Source organism: Amblyomma americanum, chromosome 3, assembly GCF_052857255.1.
Source record: "Amblyomma americanum isolate KBUSLIRL-KWMA chromosome 3, ASM5285725v1, whole genome shotgun sequence".
Lineage (NCBI taxonomy): Eukaryota > Metazoa > Arthropoda > Arachnida > Ixodida > Ixodidae > Amblyomma > Amblyomma americanum.
The window spans coordinates 164,732,880-164,753,176 of NC_135499.1; the positions used below are offsets into that span (position 1 = coordinate 164,732,880).

The 20,297-nt window shown below is 48.3% G+C and overlaps 1 protein-coding gene across 1 annotated transcript in view; it reads right to left on the reverse strand.

Annotated features, from left to right (window-relative positions):
• LOC144125350 (putative serine protease K12H4.7) overlaps nucleotides 1–16,656 on the reverse strand; it is a 29,137-nt gene extending 12,481 nt beyond the window's left edge. Inside the window, exons 1-2 of the mRNA XM_077658655.1 lie at nucleotides 16,322–16,656; nucleotides 6,936–7,120 (exon numbers count right to left, since the gene is read on the reverse strand). Of these exons, the coding sequence (XP_077514781.1) occupies nucleotides 6,936–7,120; nucleotides 16,322–16,540 (404 nt within the window). The 5' untranslated portion in view covers nucleotides 16,541–16,656. The remainder of the gene's footprint in view (nucleotides 1–6,935; nucleotides 7,121–16,321) is intronic.
• Nucleotides 16,657–20,297: the final 3,641 nt, after the last annotated feature.

The following is a 20,297-nucleotide window of genomic DNA, read 5'->3' on the forward strand; positions in this document are numbered from 1 at the left end:
GAGGAACGCCCTCAGTGGCAAAAATCTAATAAAGTTACCTCTCTCCATGGAACAAAGGCGCGACCGTATAAATATGCGTATACGGTCGCGCTTAATTAGTTTTAAAAGGTTTTCTCGAACTACTACTACCATTAACGTTCGTTAAGCATATTGATGGGTACCAAGGCCAAGAAAAGTAGATGCACAAAGGAAGCAGAATAAAATTTTTGTTCCTTGGAACCTGATATCGGAGGGAAAGTTCGCTCTGTCGGTAGATATATGCTTGTTTGGCGGGCGGCCCATTCCGTGCTCCTGACTTTTTGGCTGCATTGTTAAGCGCTTCTACAACACAACCTTAAACGCACCAAGTGTAGAACTTCAATATAGTTAATTGCATATACTGGAAAAATTAACGGTGGAAGAAATTCAAGGTCGAAAACACAATACACAGAGCTGTGTTCGTGATTTCCTTAGCAGTATAGTTCTGATTTCGACATTTTTACGCGCCTTCTTGAGCTATGGAGCTCTCAAACCTGATTGCCGCCATATGTTACTCGCTGGACAGCCTGGACTGTTTTTCGCACCTGGAGCTACCAGTCCACCGCGCCTGCGGCAAGGGCGTACGGCGGAATAGTCAAGAATAAGGGGACGCGCAGGGAACGGTTGGTAGCGCCCGGTAATAATTGGTTTTGGGGGGAAAGGAAATGGCGCAGTATCTGTCTCATATATCGTTGGACACCTGAACCGCGCCGTAAGGGAATGGATAAAGGAGGGAGTGAAAGAAGAAAGGAAGAAGAGGTGCCGTAGTGGAGGGCTCCGGAATAATTTCGACCACCTGGGGATCTTTAACGTGCACTGACATCGCACAGCATACGGGCGCCTTAGCGTTTTTCCTCCATAAAAACGCATCCGCCGCGGTCGGGTTCGAACCCGGGAACTCCGGATCAGTAGTCGAGTGCCCTAACCACTGAGCCACCGCGGCGGGGAAAAAATATGAATTTGGATTAGCTCAGCCCCAACTGCGGCGGCCGCGTTTCGATGGAGGCGAAACGCTAAGGCGCCCGTGTGCTGTGCGATGTCAGTGCACGTTAAATATCCCCAGGTGGTCGAAATTATTCCGGAACCCTCCACTACGGCATCTCTTTCTTTGTTCTCTTAGTCCCCCCTTTATCCCTTCCCTTACGGCGTGGTTCAGGTGTTCGCCGATATGCGAGACAGATACTGCGACATTTCCTTTCCTCGAAAATTGGAGTGGCTTAATTAGCTCGGCTATGCCAGGATATACGTAGCGAGAGGTACGTTTCCCTGGCTGAGCTTGTTGTGGTCACTGTATGCTTAGCAACGAGAGACATTGTGCTCCATCTCGGCGGTTATGCGCCGTCTATTACGCTCGGCAGTCTGGCATCTCCGTTTGGCAAGGCGTTCCTCTCTCTCTGTGTTCGGGCGTCTCCGCTGCTCTCTTCGCTTTCTTACGCTCATTCTCTCTTTGTTGAGTAGCCAACGGCCAGGCGACAACCTCAGGATCGGAAAAGTTAATCTTCTCTTGTCTGTACCGCCGTTTAGCAGCGGCTGGACTCTCCTTCTCTGCATCCATGTCAAACGTTGTGATACAGCCGCCCATTAGATCTCCGCCTTTTATACGCAATGCTGCGCATGCGACGCGCGGTTCGGGTGATAGAACGGCGTGCGGCGAAACAGCGACGAAGCGCGCGGCGCACCTGTGGGGTCTATCTGGTTACCATGGTATCGGCGCACAACTCCTCATCCGCGTGACGTAAGCGCGGCTCCGACGGCGAAGCGCACGCAGCACTTCTCCGGTTGCCATGGTAACGGCGCATGCGCACAATTGGCCTCTCCCGGCCACCGCGAAATGTTCTGCTAGTATCCCATAGTAGCTAAGTGTAGCTCTTGCTACAAAAACCGATTTCGTTAGCTCAGCTTATCGAGGATATACAAAGCATGCGAATGCTGTCGGCGTTCATTGTGTTCATTGGCGTTGACAACGTTCTATACGCTGACGATTTTGATGAAAGGAAGGGCGCATAACTGGCTCCCTGGGTCAGTGGACACCTCAATCTCGCTTTGAGGTACGCGGCGGTAGTGAGAGAGAGATGTGGACATCACACATCAGCGCTGACAACGTTGTGGCAGACATGCGGCATTTCAGCAATATGCCGCAGCGTTAATTGGGTGACCAACCTCTCGCGATCAACCATTAGCTGCCACCTGGCAGGGTGGGCGCGCTGCCCATCCAGTGTGCGGAACACACTCAACGTTACAGACGCCAAGCCGCGTCTGCTTGGCTAGATCACGTGGTCAGCAGCAGTCGTTCCGCGGCTGTGGAGCCCAGGCGCAGCGACGGCGAAGACTCGGCGGCGCGGTGAAGTCACGTGATGCGTTGCTATGGCAGCGGCGCAGCAACAACGTTCAAGGTCAAACTGTAGCCCACGGTGAAATCGGCGCCGCTAGGTCAGTAAAGCTTCCGCCTTAAAAGCAGTCCAGCGAGCAACAATATAGTGGCAATCAGGTTGGCAACGTCCATATCCCCGGCTTCTATGTGAAAGCCGCTGAAATAAATGTAGTGGGAGGTAAGTTGCGGCGCCATGTGAGAGGGTGTCGGTCCGTTCAGGGCGGTCACGTAATATTCCTGGGGATAGGCCCATGGGCGGGCGCTGCCGTATGTGATCGCGCCCGATGCTTCTCCGTTGCCGGTCCGTTGCCGCTCTGTCACTATGGGTACACCCCTGCTGCTAGTGCTTGCCGTCAAGTTTAGGTTCTTGAAATAGTGCCGTTGGTTACAACTTGTTTTTTTTTAAGTTGCCGATTACCAGTAATCAGTTACAGAAAAAAATAATAAACTACTCGGAACGTTACAGTTTGAAAAAATGATCAATCAATTACAAAAATTTTTAAATGTGATTTGTCGGCTACTAAGGTTCAGAAATGCACGTAACACATTAAAAATGATAGATTACTCTATAGATACAGTAATAAATTACTTGTATACGCGTTACGTATACACCTCTGAACGGATTTGCAGCAGTTTTTTGTCTGACTAACTTAGTTCAGCGCACATTTATACTTCTGATGCGTAGCAAAATCTTGCTTTTAAACTTTGCCCTGCGCTCGTACCGAGTAAAGACTGCTAAAGAAAACGTATGAGGTTTGTTTTGGCAATAGATAGCATAAAACTACAAGCGTCCCGAGGAAGGATCTGCGGGTATATTTATTGTTATGATGCAGTCTTACGATATGGGAAAGAATTGTGCTCGTGAACAAATTCCCGTTGAAAAAGATCGCTTATCCAGGATTTCTGGGTATGTTTGTCAGGGAGGAATTTTGTGTGGCGGTCACTGCAGACCTAATTTGTATGCGACTTCAGCTACCTTCTAATCAGAAAAAGGTAGCTCTTTCCGGGTTTTCCAAATGAACGAGGATGTACAAAGCAAGATATCAAGCTTTAAAAATTTCGGCACCATGTTTTTCGATTTGTTCTAGATGTGTTCTTTTTTTTCAACCTCTTTGACTGTGTTCTTGTATTGTCCTACGTACGTCGCCCCCCCCCCCCCCCCCCTATATAATACCCTGTGAAGGGTCCTTAAGGGATCAATAAATGATGATGTTGATGATGATGAGTGATTATACATTTTGCTTTATAACGTCATTACTTTGCAAGGTTTTTTTCCTTTACAGGATACAGGAGGCGCACGTGCAAACGTGTGGGCTTTTTACCTTCCGCTAATGGCACGACAGTGTGTATGCAGAGCCTCATGGGCAAACAAATCCCTATCTCAGTTTTTACAATTTCAATTTGCTTTTGGCTGTAGTAACCTTACTTTCACCTTAGAGCTTCAATTTTCAAAGCAGGCACATTTTAACTTTAAAAGACAGAACGAGAGAAAGTTATAAAATTATAACAAAATTTCGTTATTTTTAAAATAGAATCGAATTCGCAAGAAAATATCACAGGTGCATGAAGACGTGCGGAATGTAGGCTGTCCGGCTTCTTACGTCAAAAATAAGTGTTAAGCGAGGCGGCTGCGAACGGTTGACAATGTTCGTTTTCACTGCACGCTCTTGCTTCATCTGACTGTCGGTCCTTGTGTTCTTGCTTGGTTGCGTTTTTACTGTCACTGCCTGTGTGTGTTCTTTAAAACTTGTTTCGAACCCACGTGGCTGCTATGTCAGCTGTTCGTTATGGGCACCAGCACAGATAAGTTGGTGACAATGGAATGGCAGCAGCCTGAGAGCCTCCAAAAAAGAAAGGAGCGGCCGTATCTGGACCAATCTGTCGCGTGAAAGTGATACGATCCCGGGACGCATACAAAGCTCGTAGATATTGGCTAAAGCATTGTTCCAAGCCTGGGGCGTCATGTGACAGCATTCACTAGCGTACGAACGCACTTGACGACACTGGTCCGGCGATCGCACTGATCGCTCGCCCAAGCAGTTCAAGTGCCCATTGTCTTCGTGCTCGGCGGAGTTACATGAGGCCCGTTTTCGTCGCAAGTGCATGGCTGTAGGCGATGAGCCTCTCGGCCTGCACGCACACGTGTGTGATATTTCTTATAAGCAGAAGAAGCAAAGTAGCCGATTTTCAGTAAAACACCGATCATTATCATCACAATCATCATTATATAACTTTCTTTTCAATATATGGGTCCCATGATCATTTTTGTTCTCAATTAAATTTTTATACGGGATGAGCAAATGTGTTGAAACAAGGGAATGGATCTTGGTTTTGCAAGAAATGCTTAGCTTTCTTGTGAAAAATAAAACAGTATATTACAACAGGCCAAAAAGTTGCTTTTGCAATTTCGCAACATCGCAATTTTGGCTCCGGCAGAAAGACAACTAAAATTTTGGGCAACCTGAACATTTTTGCAGTGAAACTCTTCTGTTGGCAGCCGTGCAACAATATTTTTGGTGCATATAATTTGGCGGAACAAAATCGCAAACATAGTTCAAAAACTTAGAAGAGAGTCAAGAAGGGCACTTTTTAGGACGATAATGGGAGAAGAAAGATTGAGAACTCGGGCCTGAAATTTTTTTCTCAGTATTTATCAGTGCTTTCTACTATCGCCAGAGAAAAATCTGTACTTCTGGACGGGTGAGCTTTTTCTTAATTCGGTGTTGAAAATTTTGTAAACCAAAAATTTCGAAAAATGACGAACTTTAATTCAGACTAAAAAAAGAATACAGCCGATTCTCCTTAAAATTTCTCTGAAAGACCTATAGAACCTGGTAATTCTAGGCCAGCACTAAAGTGTGGCATTATATTGCTTTAAATTCTAAAATTAAATGCTTAATTCAGACAATATTTTGTTAAGTTACCATTAGTGGATATTGTCCGCTAGAAAACACTAACGGTCACGAATTAGACTTCGAACTGAGTTAATGTAGTCGCACTTCCCTTAGCACAATGGCACAATCTCAAAAATACCTTGGAAGCATGTTTCTGCTTGTTAGTGCCGTTTTTAATACGTTGAAGGTCCTATTTCGCGCATTCTCTTCAGGTCTCGCTAATGGCAGCAGAGGACTTCGAGTTTGTCTTGTTTGTTATTAATTTAAAGTTTTTAAATGTTAAATTTTATTTTTCTTCATATTTTTATTTAGCACTGTTCAAAGGTTTATCTTTTAATGCATATAAAATTTGAATTAAAATGGGCAGCTTTATAAGATGTTTGGTTTACGGGAGTTTAACGTCCCAAAGAGACTATGAGGGACGCCGCGTAGTGAAGGGCTCCAGAAATTTCTACCACCTGGCTTTTTCGACCACCGCACAGTACACGGGCCTCTAGAATTTCGCCTCCATCGAAATTCGGTCGCCGTAGCCAGGACACACACAGTGATAAGTTGCATTAAAAAAAGTTTCTGCATAGTCTGTTTCAATTCTAATCATGCTCATGAAGAGGGATCGACAGTCACCGACTTGCTTTACGACTGGCTACAAAGCCAACTAGCTCTGCCTCACTTAGCTTTGCATTAACAACACCCTAGAGTTGAAGCCTTTGTCAGAAATCTTATCTGATCGAGTGCTAGCAGTCGGAGACTGGGGGTGCGCTGCCCATCTGGAGAAATGTGGTGGCGACCGCAAAAGCGGCGTTTTCCATCTCTTTTGATAGATACGTGTTTTTTTTTTCAAGAAAATTACATATTTCTTGCTGAACCAAGGTCCATTTCCTTGTGTCGACAATATGCCCATCAAATATAAAATTTTGAAAACAAAAAACGGTCATGGGACCGCGATAGCGTGCTTTATATAGCGCTCAAAGGGGTGACATGATCGTCGTTGCATGGCTTAGAGACCGTTTCAATGACATAAAATTGCGTGATAACTTCTGTGAGATACAGGAAAGCATCACACGACTATACCACCGGGGTGACGACATATTTGGTTCGACTCAGAAGAGTAAAGCGCGAAGGCTGTATACTACAGTAATACTGCATATTATATTATACTCTATATAAGGTACCAACTGCACAAACAACATTAATCCTTGCCTTAGCTCCATGAAAGAATAAGCCGCTCACAGAAGTGAAGATATGACTGGAATGTGGCTTATATAAGGACGAAGTTTTCCGATTTAAATAATTGATGTTTTCCCCACATATACTGTGAAACTCTTTTATTAGCAGTGAAAATCGGGGCACACTGCTTTCCAATGCAAGGATATGTGGCCTGAAAAGCTAATTACTAGACCACTATATCGTCATCAGCTGGAAAATGTCGATAGCAGTTTATCGCTGCACGCATCCCAATTACCGTTCACTCTGCAGCAACTGGCGCCGAAATGCAATGGCACTTGGAGTTACGTGAACACTTTGTCATCTGTTTTTCATACTATACAGGTATATTCACAAACAGCAAAGAGGCCCGGCGGGAGTTATCCATTCTGGCACCGCTACGAGTTGCCTGTTATATTGTACGCAGCAGAAGCGAGGGGAAAGCTCACGGGGTTGGCCGGCTGAGGCCGTAGAAGCGGTGCTCCAGCTGGAAGACGAGTGCGCCGTACTTCTTGGCGAGCAGCATGACGTGCGTGGGCGCCGTGAGCCACTTGGCCGACGCCGCGCCCTCGCCGCCGAACAGCAGGAACACGGGGCCGCCGGGCCGGTAGAACTCGTCGCTCACAAAGTACCGCTGCGTCGGTAAACAACGTTCCGTCACGCCAAATGTACCACATGTCTCTCTGAGATGTGTTTGCGCTAGCAACCGAACGCATACCAACGTAACCGGTTTGTACAGCCCGGCCCAGCATTAAAGGGAACACACGAGCACGTGACCCGCGTTCCGAGCCGAGCGAATAGTTCACCCGTCGCGGTGAACTAGGGCGCTCGGCCACAGATCCGCTGTACCCGGGTTCGAAACCGACCGCGGCGGTATAGCGTTTCGATGGAGATGAAACGCAGAGGCGTTCATGTGCTGTGCGATGTCAGTGCACGTTAAAGATCCCCAGGTGGTCGAAATTATTCCGGAGCCCTCCACTACGGCACCTCTCTCTTCTCCCAGTCCCTCCTTTATAATTCCCTTAATTAGGGCGCGGTTCAGGTGTCGGCCGCGATGTGAGACAGCTACTGCGCCATTTCACCCGCCGCGGTGGCTCAGTGGTTAGAGCGCTCGGCTACTGATCCGGAGTTCCCGGGTTCGAACCCGACCGCGGCGGCTGCGTTTTTATGAGGAAAAAACGCTAAGGCGCCCGTGTGCTGTGCGATGTCAGTGCACGTTAAAGATCCCCAGGTGGTCTAAATTATTCTGGAGGCCTCCACTACGGCACCTCTTTCTTCCTTTCTTCTTTCACTCCCTCCTTTATTCCTTCCCTTAAGGCGCGGTTCAGGTGTCCAACGATATATGAGACAGATACTGCGCCATTTCCTTCCCCAAAAAACCAATTATTATTATTATTATTATTATTATTATTATTATTATTATTATTATTATTATTATTATTATTATTATTATTATTATTATTATTATTATTATTACAGCGCCATTTCTTTTCCCCCAAAACCAATGTAATTTATATCAAAGGGCCAGCGAGGGCCATAGAAATGATGAAATAAAGACAGGAATTTAGTAAGAAAGGATAGTGAAGATGATTACTATTTGCAGTTGTATGTACTGGGATCGCATTAGCACAAACACACGTCCACGTGCAGAGTAGTCGGGTCACGGATAACAGCTGCTTAACGGAGGTCACGCGCTGGCTAGACGGTCTCGGTATCGCGTTGCAGTTTAACTGCTGAATTTCAGCACTGACATTAGCACTTGCGTCATTGCCGACTCGCAGCTTTGAAAAGAAAAAAAAGAAATGCGCGTGCACTTCCCACCTTTGTCCTCGAGTGAATAGAAAGGCGGTGGTGGTGGAAATATTTATTGCCAAGCAATACAGAGAGGGGGGGGGGGGAACCCCTAACATGGCACGAGGCAACCCTTAGGGGGCTGCCCTTACATGGCAAAGACAGCCCTTGGAGGGCTATCCGCTTCAGGACGTCAGTAATTATCCGGCGCTGGTCATTGGGGGTGGAGGGTGTGGGAAGGTAGGACATGTGAGGAGGACGTGAAGAAACTCTCCCGGTTTCCCGCAGAGATTACAGTAAGATAGGGATTGATCGGGGTAGTGGGCATGAAGGAGAATAGAGTAGGGAGCAGTTCGGGTCTGGAGTCGACGCCAGTGGGAGGCCTGGGTTAAGGTTAGGGAGGGAGCCGATGGTGAGTAAACGCGCTGGGTAACTCGGTAGTATATAGGTAAGAATATCTTTGAACGTAAACAGACGCTCCTGGGATGGTGGAGGAGGTCCAACTCCAGCCCGGAACTGAGTGAGACCTCGGGCGAGGGAGTGGACCTCCTCGTTACCCGGGAAGCCTGCGTGTGTGGGTGTCCAGTTATGGGTTACGGGTTGGGTGGGATGCCAGAAGCGTAGAAGCCGAGCCGCGGTGCGGGATATCAGAACTTTGGCGAATTTGGATAGGGCGGATTTTGAGTCGGAGAGAATTTTGGTGGCAGAGGTGGAGGTGAGAGCGAGTGCAATGGCCGCTTCCTCTGCAATTTCCGATGAGTCTGTGGTGACGGATCCTGATGCGATTAATCTGGCCTGATATTAGCGACAGCGAAAACCATGCGGGAGCCCGCCGAGTACGCTGCCGCTCCACGTAGGCTACCTCGGGACTGTTGCCGTAGAGCTTGTGCAGGGCTTTGGTACGGGCTGCCCTGCGTTCTCCGCCGTGCTCGGGGTGCATGTTCTTAGGGATTGGAAGGATGATGAGATGGACTGCGTAGGTCTGGAGGTAGGGGAACCCCCTCGTTAGGAAGGGTGATCGGGGCGATGCCTAGCTGACAGAGTAGAGTGCGGCCTGCCGCGGTACACGACAGGCGGGTCAGCTGTGCTGTTCTGCCAGCTCCTCAAACGTGTTGTGGGTACCGAGGTTGAGGAGCCGGGCAGTAGAGGTGCTGGAAGGTAGGCGGAGGGTGACCTTCGTGCAGCTCCTGAGGAGGGCGTTGATGCGGTCCCGCTCCTGCTTTAAGGCTGCTGTACGATCGTTTTTTTTTTTTTTCGCATGCGCACGCGTCCTTCCACCATGCGCACGGGCGCGTTACGGGCGCGTTAGGGGGAGGTAGGGGAATGAGTACGCCATGCGGCTCGTGACGTAGGCTTGAGTGAGGCGGAGAGTGTTTCGCTCTCGCAGACCCGCGCGCCGGTTCGCCACGCGCCGAATGAGAGGGGTGGCTTGCTGGACTTGGGTCTGGAGAGTTTGGATGGGATGGATGGATGGGTGGAGAGTTTGGATGGAGGTTGGTTGGTTGGTTCTGATTTAATATCTGCTACGGGTCTCATTTGGACCCAATATATTAAATTTATATTTGGAAATATGGCGGGGTGCTTGCAGCACTCCGGCACGGTTTGGCCCGGTATTGCACTGCCTTCGGGATCGGCACGTGACATGGTATTAGCGCGCGCGCGTCTTTCCTAATTTTTCCTCTTCTATCTTTCGACTCTCCTATTTTCAGCACGTGGCAGCGCTTTTGGCTCAGCTTGAGCCAGTGGGCAGGTCCGTGCACTTTCCTTTTCATTCTTCATGACAGCAATAGCAGTAGCAGTCATTGACATTGGATGGCATTGCCATGCGCTCCGTAGGAGTGAAGGACGAGGCCCAGGATGCGAATCTTTGAGACCAGGGGAATGGGGTGGTTCCCTACAGTGAGTGAGATGGGAGGGTTGGGGGTCGTGCGGCCTGGGGTGGTAGAAAAAGAGGAGGCTAGGCCGCGCGCGCGAGCGTACGAGTCGATGATGTCGAGGACCGACTATGGGTTGTGTTCCATGTCGGCATCACTGCCTCGATTAGCCCAGACAGTCATGTCGTCAGCATAGAGGCTGAAATGTACGCCGGATATTTGGGCGAGTTGAAGAGGGGCTATGTTAAAGAGGATAGGAGACAGTACAGCACCCTGGGGAGATCCCCGTGCTCCCAGTGAGACACCGGACAGCCGGCGGTCGCCCATGGTGAGTGTGGCTGTGCGTTCGGAGAGGAAATCGCGGACGTAATTGTGCATCCGCGGGCCTGCGCCTAAGGCGTGCAGGCCTTCTAGGATGGCTGCGCTTGTAACGTTGTCGAAAGCTTTTGTTACGTCGACGCCGAGGATAGCCTTGGGGTCGTCCGCGGGGGAGTCAAGGATGCGGTGCTTGAGTTGTAGAAAGAAGTCCTGGGTGGATAAGCCCGGACGAAAACCAAATATGCACGAAGGCACAAGGTTGTTGTTCTCCAAATACCGGCTGAGCCGGGTCTGGAGAACGTGCTCCATGAGCTTGTCCACGCACGACGTAAGAGAGATGGGACGGAGGTTAGCGGGGAGAAGTGCACATGGTTTGCCGGATTTGGGAATAAAGACTACTTTTGCGTCTTTCCAGTGAGGTGGGAGGGCGCCGCGCAGCCAGCAATCGTTGAAGTAGTCGGTTAGGGCTTTGACGGAGGGGGAATCGAGGCTGCGGAGTGCCTTGTTGTGCGTTCTACCTTTCTGTGCGATTTCCTCTGGCTTTCTACTTCCCCTATCAACAGGCTACGTCTAGGTTTTCTCCTTTTTTTTCTGACTTAAAAAGTTGACTTGAGCGGCTTGTCGCAAAGATACACACCAGCTTCTTTTATCCGCGGGAGCAGATAGGTACTTTTAAATGATTCGCGGTTGTAAACATGATATGGAGCTAAACTGCTTGTCAAATATGTATTTTGTACGTGAGAGCACATATTGGGAGCATTATTCACTTCCAGGCCACGTCATAACCATGCTACAAAAAAAAACCTCCTCTTCCAGAGCGCCAGCTGCATGTTTTCCGCTATGCTTATTTTTGCTGGGAACACAGGCTCGCGGTAATACGCACACAGTGCCACGGTGCATCCAACAAGTGAGCAGAAAATTAAAAAAAATAGCATTAAGTGTAACATTGAAACTATTGAATAAAAACCGCAACAATAAATATTTGCAAAGTACCAGCAACTGAATAAAGCAATACAATGCAGTGATAATGACGGCGATGCTTTTCACCTCTGCATGTGTGCATGAAAAGGACAAACCCTATTACAATAAGCGGTATTATATAAGTTTTCATGAACACTGGAAAAATAAAAAAAAATATCTACAAAAATAATGTATATCTTAATGTAAATGCTGTAAGGAAAAAATTGGCTCTTTCTGGTATCACTCAAAAACGCTTAGCATTTTTAGGGCCTCCAGTACAGCTACACATCACGTATGAAGGGCAAGGTAATGGGCGCTAAGGATTGCAAGGGAAGTGTATTAAATTGACTTCACCTTGCCGCCTTGTGTGCAGTGCGGAAGGAAGCGCATAACTTATACGCTATTAATGAGAACCTTTGTCGATACTGGGACACGTACGCAAAAGATTTTGAACTGCGTTCTGTACAGCAAAACTGGAATTTGTTTGCCGCGCAGGTTACTGAGCTCTGCAACACATTCATTCCATTACGATGCATTAGGAGCAACGCTAGAGCCCCGTGGTATAGTAGAACACTCGCCCGCATTTCTAACAAGAAAAATAGGCTGTTTCGTCTAGCTAAAGCTCGTAACACGCATAATGGATGGGATGCCTACTTCTCAGTTTCAAAACAGTACGCTGATGCAATCCTGGATGCCAAGGATCACTTCTTTAAGAGCACGTTGCCAAACACGTTAATAAACAATCCAAAGAAGTTTTGGTCCACTGTTAACATGAAAGATAATAGAGCAATTTGTCTTCACGATGATTCTGGAGAGCCAATTACGCCTGACGAGTCCCCTTGTGTTCTGAACTCTGTATTTTTGAATGCTTTTTCGTCCGTGTCTGCAGAATATGTTCCGGATGATTTTCCAGATTTCAAGTGTTCTCCGATGTTCCCAGTAATCATTGATCCGGGTGGCATCGCAAAAGTAATTCGTGCCTTGAAAATCTCATCCTCTTCAGGGCCTGATGATATAAATTCAAAATTTCTGAAGCAAACAAAAGTGTGGTCATCTATTTTTTTGGCAAAAATTTTTCAGCAGTCTCTTGAATGCGGTGAACTATCCTTGCAATGGAATACCAGGAAGGTGGTTCTGTTGTACAAATCAGGTAACAGACATTCACCTCTTAATTACAGACCCATATCATTAACAAGCATTCCTTGCAAAATGTTGGAGCACGTGCTGTATTCGCATATCTTCAACTTCTTGGAAGAGAACTCATTTTTCACACAGGCGCAACATGGCTTCAGACGTTCATTTTCCTGCGAAACGCAGTTGCTGGTCTTTGCACATCGTTTGCATGCTATTCTTGACAAACACTCCGATATCGATATCATTTTCCTTGACTTCTCGAAAGCTTTTGATAAGGTTAACCATAAGCTACTAATGTTTAAGCTGTCTCTTTTGAATTTAGACCATAAACTTCTTTTTTGGATTGAGAGTTTTCTTACTAACCGCTGTCAATACGTAACACTTGACGGCTTCGATTCAAACCTAACTAATGTAACATCTGGGGTCCCTCAGGGTTCTGTTTTAGGCCCGTTGCTATTCCTCATATTTGTTAAAGGCCTTCCTAATTATGTGACATCTTCCGTGCATCTTTACGCTGACAACTGCGTTGTTTATCGGGAAGTTTGCAGCGAAGCTGATATAGAAATTTTACAGTCGGACATTGACAGCATTGCAAATTGGTGTAAAATGTGGAAAATGGAGCTTAACACCAAAAAATGCAAATTAATGCATGTATCACGTCGCTCCACTCATACTCCAAAGTACCACCTAAATAACACTGAACTGGAAGCCATGTCATATGGGTACTTAGGTTTGCTCATAACCTCAACATTATCGTGGCAACCGCACACTAAATTAATAATTTGCAACGCTAATCGCATACTCGGGTATCTGCGTCGAAATTACAGCAAGGCCTCAGTTTCATTAAAAAATACTCCTTTATAAGACACTTGTACGATCCAAACTAGAATACGCCGCTTCCATATGGGACCCTAACCAAGCTAAATTGTGTCAGTCCATTGAGCTTGTACAGAACAATGCGGCTCGTTTCATTTTATCTAACTTTCATCGCACATCTAGCGTAACAAGTATGAAGAAGTCTTTCACTACCCTGTTTGTCTCTGCGTAGAAATTTCTTTCGTTTATGCCTCTTTTTCAAAGTATACCATCATTCAACTTCAAGAGAGCAGCTCATTCTAGAACCCGCTTCTCGCTCGTCACGAGTCGACCACAAACACAAGGTTGGATATATTCGTTGTAACACATACACATTTTCTTACTCATCTTTACCAGGTATACATGCGGCGATTGGAACCACCTCCAGGCTGATATCGCATGCATCAATGATTATGCCCTTTTCAGGAAAGCTTTCTCCGCTTTTATGTTTGCTGGTGACGTGGCCTAAGTGTTGCAACAATTTTTCATTTATAATGCTCAAATGAAGCCATGACATTTTGAACTTCTTTGAAATCATGTAACGTCATAAAAATTATATGCTTAAGTAGTAGGCTTTGAATTTTTTTCCTCTTTTTTCATGGCTGTCTTCCCTTATGCCTTCGTACTCATGAAAGAACCAATTTTAGCTGTCTGTTTTGTTATCTACATTTTTTTTCATTTTTAGTTGTTTGTTGCTAATATTATGTCGGGCTTTTAATGGTTTGTTACTGTTTACTCTAATGTTTTTGCAATTTGGTTACTAATACTGTTTTCTCCTATAACCTGCTATATACAACTTGCTCCTCTTCAACCAAGATTCGTCACAAATGTCCACTGCAAATGTTCACCCCACTCCCCTCTGCAATGCTTCGGCGATTGAGGGTATTGTAAATAAATAAATAAGAAAAGGTGTGCAAGGAAGCGGCGGGTGCGCATGAGAAAACGCATTCACCATGCGGCGCGCTGAATGATTCGAACTGAAAATGTGAAGGTCATGTGTACCGAGACACAGTGGACGCCGATCAAGGAAATGCCAAGGTCATGGCCGCTCGATCGTGCCAAGGTGAATGCATTTAAAACCAATTCAGTTTACTACTTAATAAACGTCCCGAATGAAATGGCGATGATTACCGCTAAAGAGTTCCATAAAATAACGTATGGGATCTTTTCACAAGTATTAACGCTCGTTACTGCAAATGTTAAGGCTTGGATTTTCATTGACTGCGCAGCAGTGATTTTTCTACACACATCCTAGGATGGTTGCGCACAACCACTTTTTTTTATAGAGTCACCCGTTTAATTTGTGTCGTTTCTTTTTAACACTAATCACTACCAAACCTGACTACCGCTTTTCCTCTACCCTAACACGTCCCCTCCCCTCATAGAAACTTGTACCCCACTCCCCACAATTTCATTTCCTGGGGACAGCTGCACTGCTTGACTGCGTATGCAGGCCGACGTCATGGCACGAAAATGCGCGGTAACTGTCAGTGGACTCCTAAACCGCGCCGGAGGATAAAAAATGAAGGGAGTGCAACAAGGAACGAAGATGCGCTGTATTGGAGGACTCCGTAGACTATTCCTAATTTCACACTCCACCTCGGCGGTTCTGCGGCCAAGAGATAGAGAGAAATGGGAAGCGGTAAGAAAGTAAATTGTAAATTGTAAAGTTTAACATCCCGAAGCGACACATGGGCTTTGAGGGACACTTTAATGGAGTGCTCTGGATTAATATAGGGCACCTGGGGCTCTTTAACGCGCGATGACATTACGCAGCACACGGGCGCCTTTTGAGTTAACTAAACACAGCCGCCACGCAGGTATTGAACCAGGGTCATCTGGCTCAGTAGCCGAGAGCCCTATAATAACCACTACTAAGCCACCGCGGTGGGGCTATGGCGCTAAGAAAGGCGGAGAGATTTACTAGAAGAATGTACGGGTTTGTCACCCTGCACTGGAAGAACGAGGAGAGGAATATGAAAAGGAAGGAGAGAAAAAAAGCTGAGTTGAAATGCCAAGTACGCACTCTAGCATATGACAAAGTCATATAAGCTATCACGCGGGCACAACACCCTCAAAAAACGTAACAATGTTTGGCAGAGCACCCGCCGCGGTGGCTCAGTGGTAAGGGCGCTCGGCTACTGACCTGGAATTCCCGCGTTCCGACCGTGGCGGCCGCGTTTCGATGGAGGCGAAGCGCTAAGGCGCCCGTGTGCTATGCGATGTCAGTGCATGTTAAAGGAAAAATTGAAAATTGTTTTTTCAGGGAAAGGAAATGGTGCAGTATCTGTCTCGCATATCGGTGGACACCTGAACCGCGCCGTAAGGGAAGGTATAAAGGAGGGAGTGAAAGAAGAAAGAAAGAAAGACGTGCCGTAGTGGAGGCTCCAGAATAATTTTAACGAACGTTTCTTAGTCCTTCCTTTATCCTTTCCCTTACGGTGCGGTTCAGGTGTCGGCCGATATGTGAGACAGGTACTGCGCCATTTGCTTTCCCCAAAAACTGATCCAACTACTGATCCGGAGTTCCCGGGCTCAAACCCGACCGCGGCGGCTGCGCTTTTATGGAGGAAAAACGCAAAAGGCGCGCCCGTGTGCTGTGCGATGTCAGTGCACGTTAACGATCCCCAGGCGGTCGAAATCATTCCAAAGCCCTCCACTACGGCACCTCTTTCTTCCTTTCTTCTTTCACTCCCTCCTTTATTCCTACCCTTACGGCGCGGTTCAGGTGTCCAACGACATATGAGACAGATACTGCGCCATTTCCTTTCCACAAAAAACAATTATTATTATTATCAGAGCCGACGATCGCTGCCCCCATCATCCGAGAACCTGCACCCAAACCCAAAAACACAGGGTAATTAAAAGAAGTATGTGGAGACTCCACGGCAGCACGCGCGCACCTGCTTCCAGGTGTCCTTGCCGGCCGGGTTGAAGTGACAGCGGGGCTGGGTGAACCACAGCTCCTGGGGCTCCTTGGAGGCCAGCCGCAGCTGACTACGGGGCTCTCCCAGCATGCCGAAGCGGCCGCGGGGCCGGCCTCGGTGCATCAGCGGCGTGCGGGCCAGGCAGGCCGAGATCACAAGCACGAGGAGCGGCAGAGACCGGAAAAGAACACCCATGGCTGCTGTGTCCGCGCGTTCGGTCTGTCTGTCTAGCTCTACAGAAAGGCTGGCAGACTGCACCGCCTCTTGTGCAGACCGCTGAAAAGGCCAGAACTCCTATCTTTCCTCCTTTCTCTTCTCTCTTTGTGCAGGGGCTCGACAGGAAAGTGATAGACGCTCCCTATCAATCGGGGGACCGATAAGCGCCGCGTCGCCGCATGCATTTTTTTCTTTACTTCTATCTGCGTATCATGTTTTCTCGCGGAGTCGAGACGAAAAAGAAAAGCATAGACGAGGGGCGTGGAAATATGACAACAGGCAGCATCCATTTTGACCCGCCGCGGTGGCTCAGTGGTTAGGACGCTCGGCTACTGAGCCGGAGTCATCGTCATCAACACCAGCCTGACTACGCCCACTGCACGGCAAAGGCCTCTCCCATGTCTCTCCAATTAACCTGCGTTTTGCCTCTAAAAACGGAACCCGACCGCGGCGGCTGCGTTTCTATGGAGGCAAAACGCTAAGGCGCCCGTGTGCTGTGCGATGTCAGTGCACGTTAAGGATCCCCAGGTGGTCGAAATTATTCCGGAGCCCACCACTACGTACGGCACCTCTTTCTTCCTTTCTTCTTTCACTCCCTTCTTTATCCCTTCCCTTACGGCGCGGTTCAGGTGTCCAACGATATACGAGACAGATACTGCGCCATCTCCTTCACACAAAAACCTATTATTATTATTATTATTATTATTATTATTATTATTATTATTATTATTATTATTATTATTATTATTATTATTATTATTAATGTTAGGGCACTCGGCTACTGTACGAGGCTGGGATCAAAGAGTGTTCACTCATGTGACGAGGGCTCCTTGTCACCGGGGGTATCTGTTGCTATGTGATATGTGAGACAGATATACTGCACCATTTCCCTTCCACAAAAAAACAATTTTCAATTTTCAAATGCTTTATGTGCAGGAAAGGTCGCACTCTCGACAGACATTCGAGCCGCAATGCAGGCGGCCGTGGCCGGAGTACCCGGGTTCGAACCCGAACGCGGCGGTATTTCACTTCCATCAAAGTGTGGCCGCCGTAACCTCAATAGCCCCGCGACCTCATGCCCAGTTTCCCATGTCGCAATAGCCTATAGCTATGCCTTGATCATTGCGCCATCGCGATTTAGTTCAATGAATGAATGAATGAGCTATTTATTTATAAAGGGAGGCTCGAGGCAGTTTGTTGGTGAAGTGGGTTGTTGAGGAAAGCAAAAGCGGAGATACATGGATACATGGAAAACGGCTTGGGTGGTAGCCACGTTCTACACTGCTTTGTATAGAGGCCACTTAGCATATTCGCCGATATCTTCCCAGATGCCGTTCGCTCCGGCTCTGGTCAACGCACGAAATTCCTCGCCATCGGTCGGAAAACCATGCTTGGCGATGAGGTTGTCGCATCCCTTGCGGAACTCTGAGCAATGCCAAGCTACGCTGTACAGATCAGCACGAAATTTTCTCCGACTGTTTGCTGTTTTTCTTCTGCTTCTGCATGAAGTACTCACTGACACACCCTCCTGCGGTGAGCCCCTCCTATTTACCCAGCACATAAAGGGAGCCTTCTGTGACATCAATCAAGCGCATCCACTGCGGCTCTCACATATTTCAGTATGTCTCTGCCTTTGTAACCAATCGCACCGCCACAAGAGGCATCAGCGCCACACGATCCCCACCCTTCCACAATTTCAACAAGCGCACCCCACAAGGAGCTGTCCTCTCATCCCTTCCTTTCAACATTGCCATGGCCCCACTTGCCTATCAACTTACTGCACACGAGTACATCGGCTACACCATGTATGCCGACGATGTCACCCTCTGGTGCACCCACGGCTTCCTCGCGAATAACGAGGCAGCCCCGCAAAATGCCAGTTACACGGTCGAGACATTTGTCACGCAAAACGGCTTGCGATGTGTCCCGAAGAAATCTGAACTACTTCGTATTCACGGACACCTCTAAAGGTCACCCGGTACTATCTGCCTACAAATTCACAATTGTCCCACCGAGGAGCGCCCGCCGCTTGTGTGAGTCCTAGGTCTCTGGATCCAGCATGACGGCAAACCTGTCCAAACCATCACTATTCTTCGTACATCGAGCCCGCGTGATTCGCCGCATAGCAAAGCACTGCAAGGGCATGCGTGAGCAAGACATCACTCGTTTGATCACGGCCCTCGCCATCAGCCGCATACAATATATGGCCTCCCATATCATCAACTCACAGGCACTGTATACCCTGAATTAGATCGGCGTCCTAATATGCACCCTCTACAAGAGTGCTCTCGGCCTTCCACTGTGCACGTCCACAGCCAGCCTGCTCGCCCTGGGCATTCACAGCCAATTAGAAGAACTCCGTGATGCAGTCCTCAACTCCCAATGCACTCATATGCTCACCACCGCAGCGGGCAGAGCCATTCTCCGCCACATTGGTGACCCCCAGGCTTCCAACCCTTGTCCTTACGGACGCACTCTCCACTGACATCTGCATCCATCTCTACCTTGACCCTATACCCGCATCTCATGCACCGCGAACTTCAAACGGCCGAAGACAGGAGCGCCTTTGACATCTTCGCAAGGAGTATGGATATTACACCGTAGCCACCTACGAGGATATTGCCTCTATATGCCCACCCACAAACATACGCCTGCGCTGCAGCAGACTGTACCTGGCCACTTCCGTTCGGGCACAAGACCCCACCGCCGCTGAAGCAATCGCTATCGCCCTCACCATTAAACTGAGTGACGACCATTCTTCAAGATCACATATATCGTCCCAGACTCACAGGCCACCTACTGAGCTTACACAAGTGGTGGCGTTCCAATGCAAGCTCTCCGCATCCTCGGCAGCGCTGGATCGGGGTGGGGGGGCTGCAGCCCAGGGCCTCACCTCGGACAGTAGGAGAAGGGGGCCCATTTATTCTAACCTGCTTAGTATATGGAACCATGGGCAACGGAACTTCGAGCGACATGTATGAAGCGAGAAACCAGAACGAGCAGACGGGGCCCCCCGCCTAATGTAACAGCACGCGTTTAGCCCGATCATTTGGGGAGAGCTTGTCGAGCTGCAAAAACAGTAATCCCCCGCCATCCAGGCGGGGCCCTCTTTCTTACGTATCGAGGTGCGTTTTTCTTGGAGGAGTTTTCGTGGTTTCCTGTCAGTCCATCTGTCCAGTGCTGTCTGGAGAGGAGCGGCCAGGGCGAAACACCTATAACATGTAATGTGAGATGAGGACCTAAATCTCCCTTGCCCTCGTCACCACCACGCCACCGTCCACCTCTCCAATAGTTCCGCCGCTGTCCTTCTCATTGAAAGGATGTGCTGCAGTAGCCAACAGTGCCTCCCATTCGACTTTTCTTCACCGTGATGGTAATTTGTGCGGGGGAAGATGAGTCCGATAGCAGATGATGATGAGTCTGATGGCAGAGTCTAGGCAGGAAAGGAAAGAAGACGTCACGCGTGCTTTTGTCCGCGTGCCGTGGGGCATGGAATGTGCACTGTTCGGGCTAGGGTTGTGGAAGAGTGAAGGGGGAATTTGGAGAGCTGGACACAAAGGCCTGTCTCCAAGGCCCATTCCTGCCTAGTGGCTGCGCACCCTCGCGCGCGCTCAACGGAAAAAGTAGGTCAGACTGGCCGCCGAACTTACCGCAAAGTAGAAAACGATAACTCGGAGGCGACGGAGGGCGCGTAACTTCGCCCGCGCTAGGTGTCGCCCTCCCTCCTTCGTTCTTG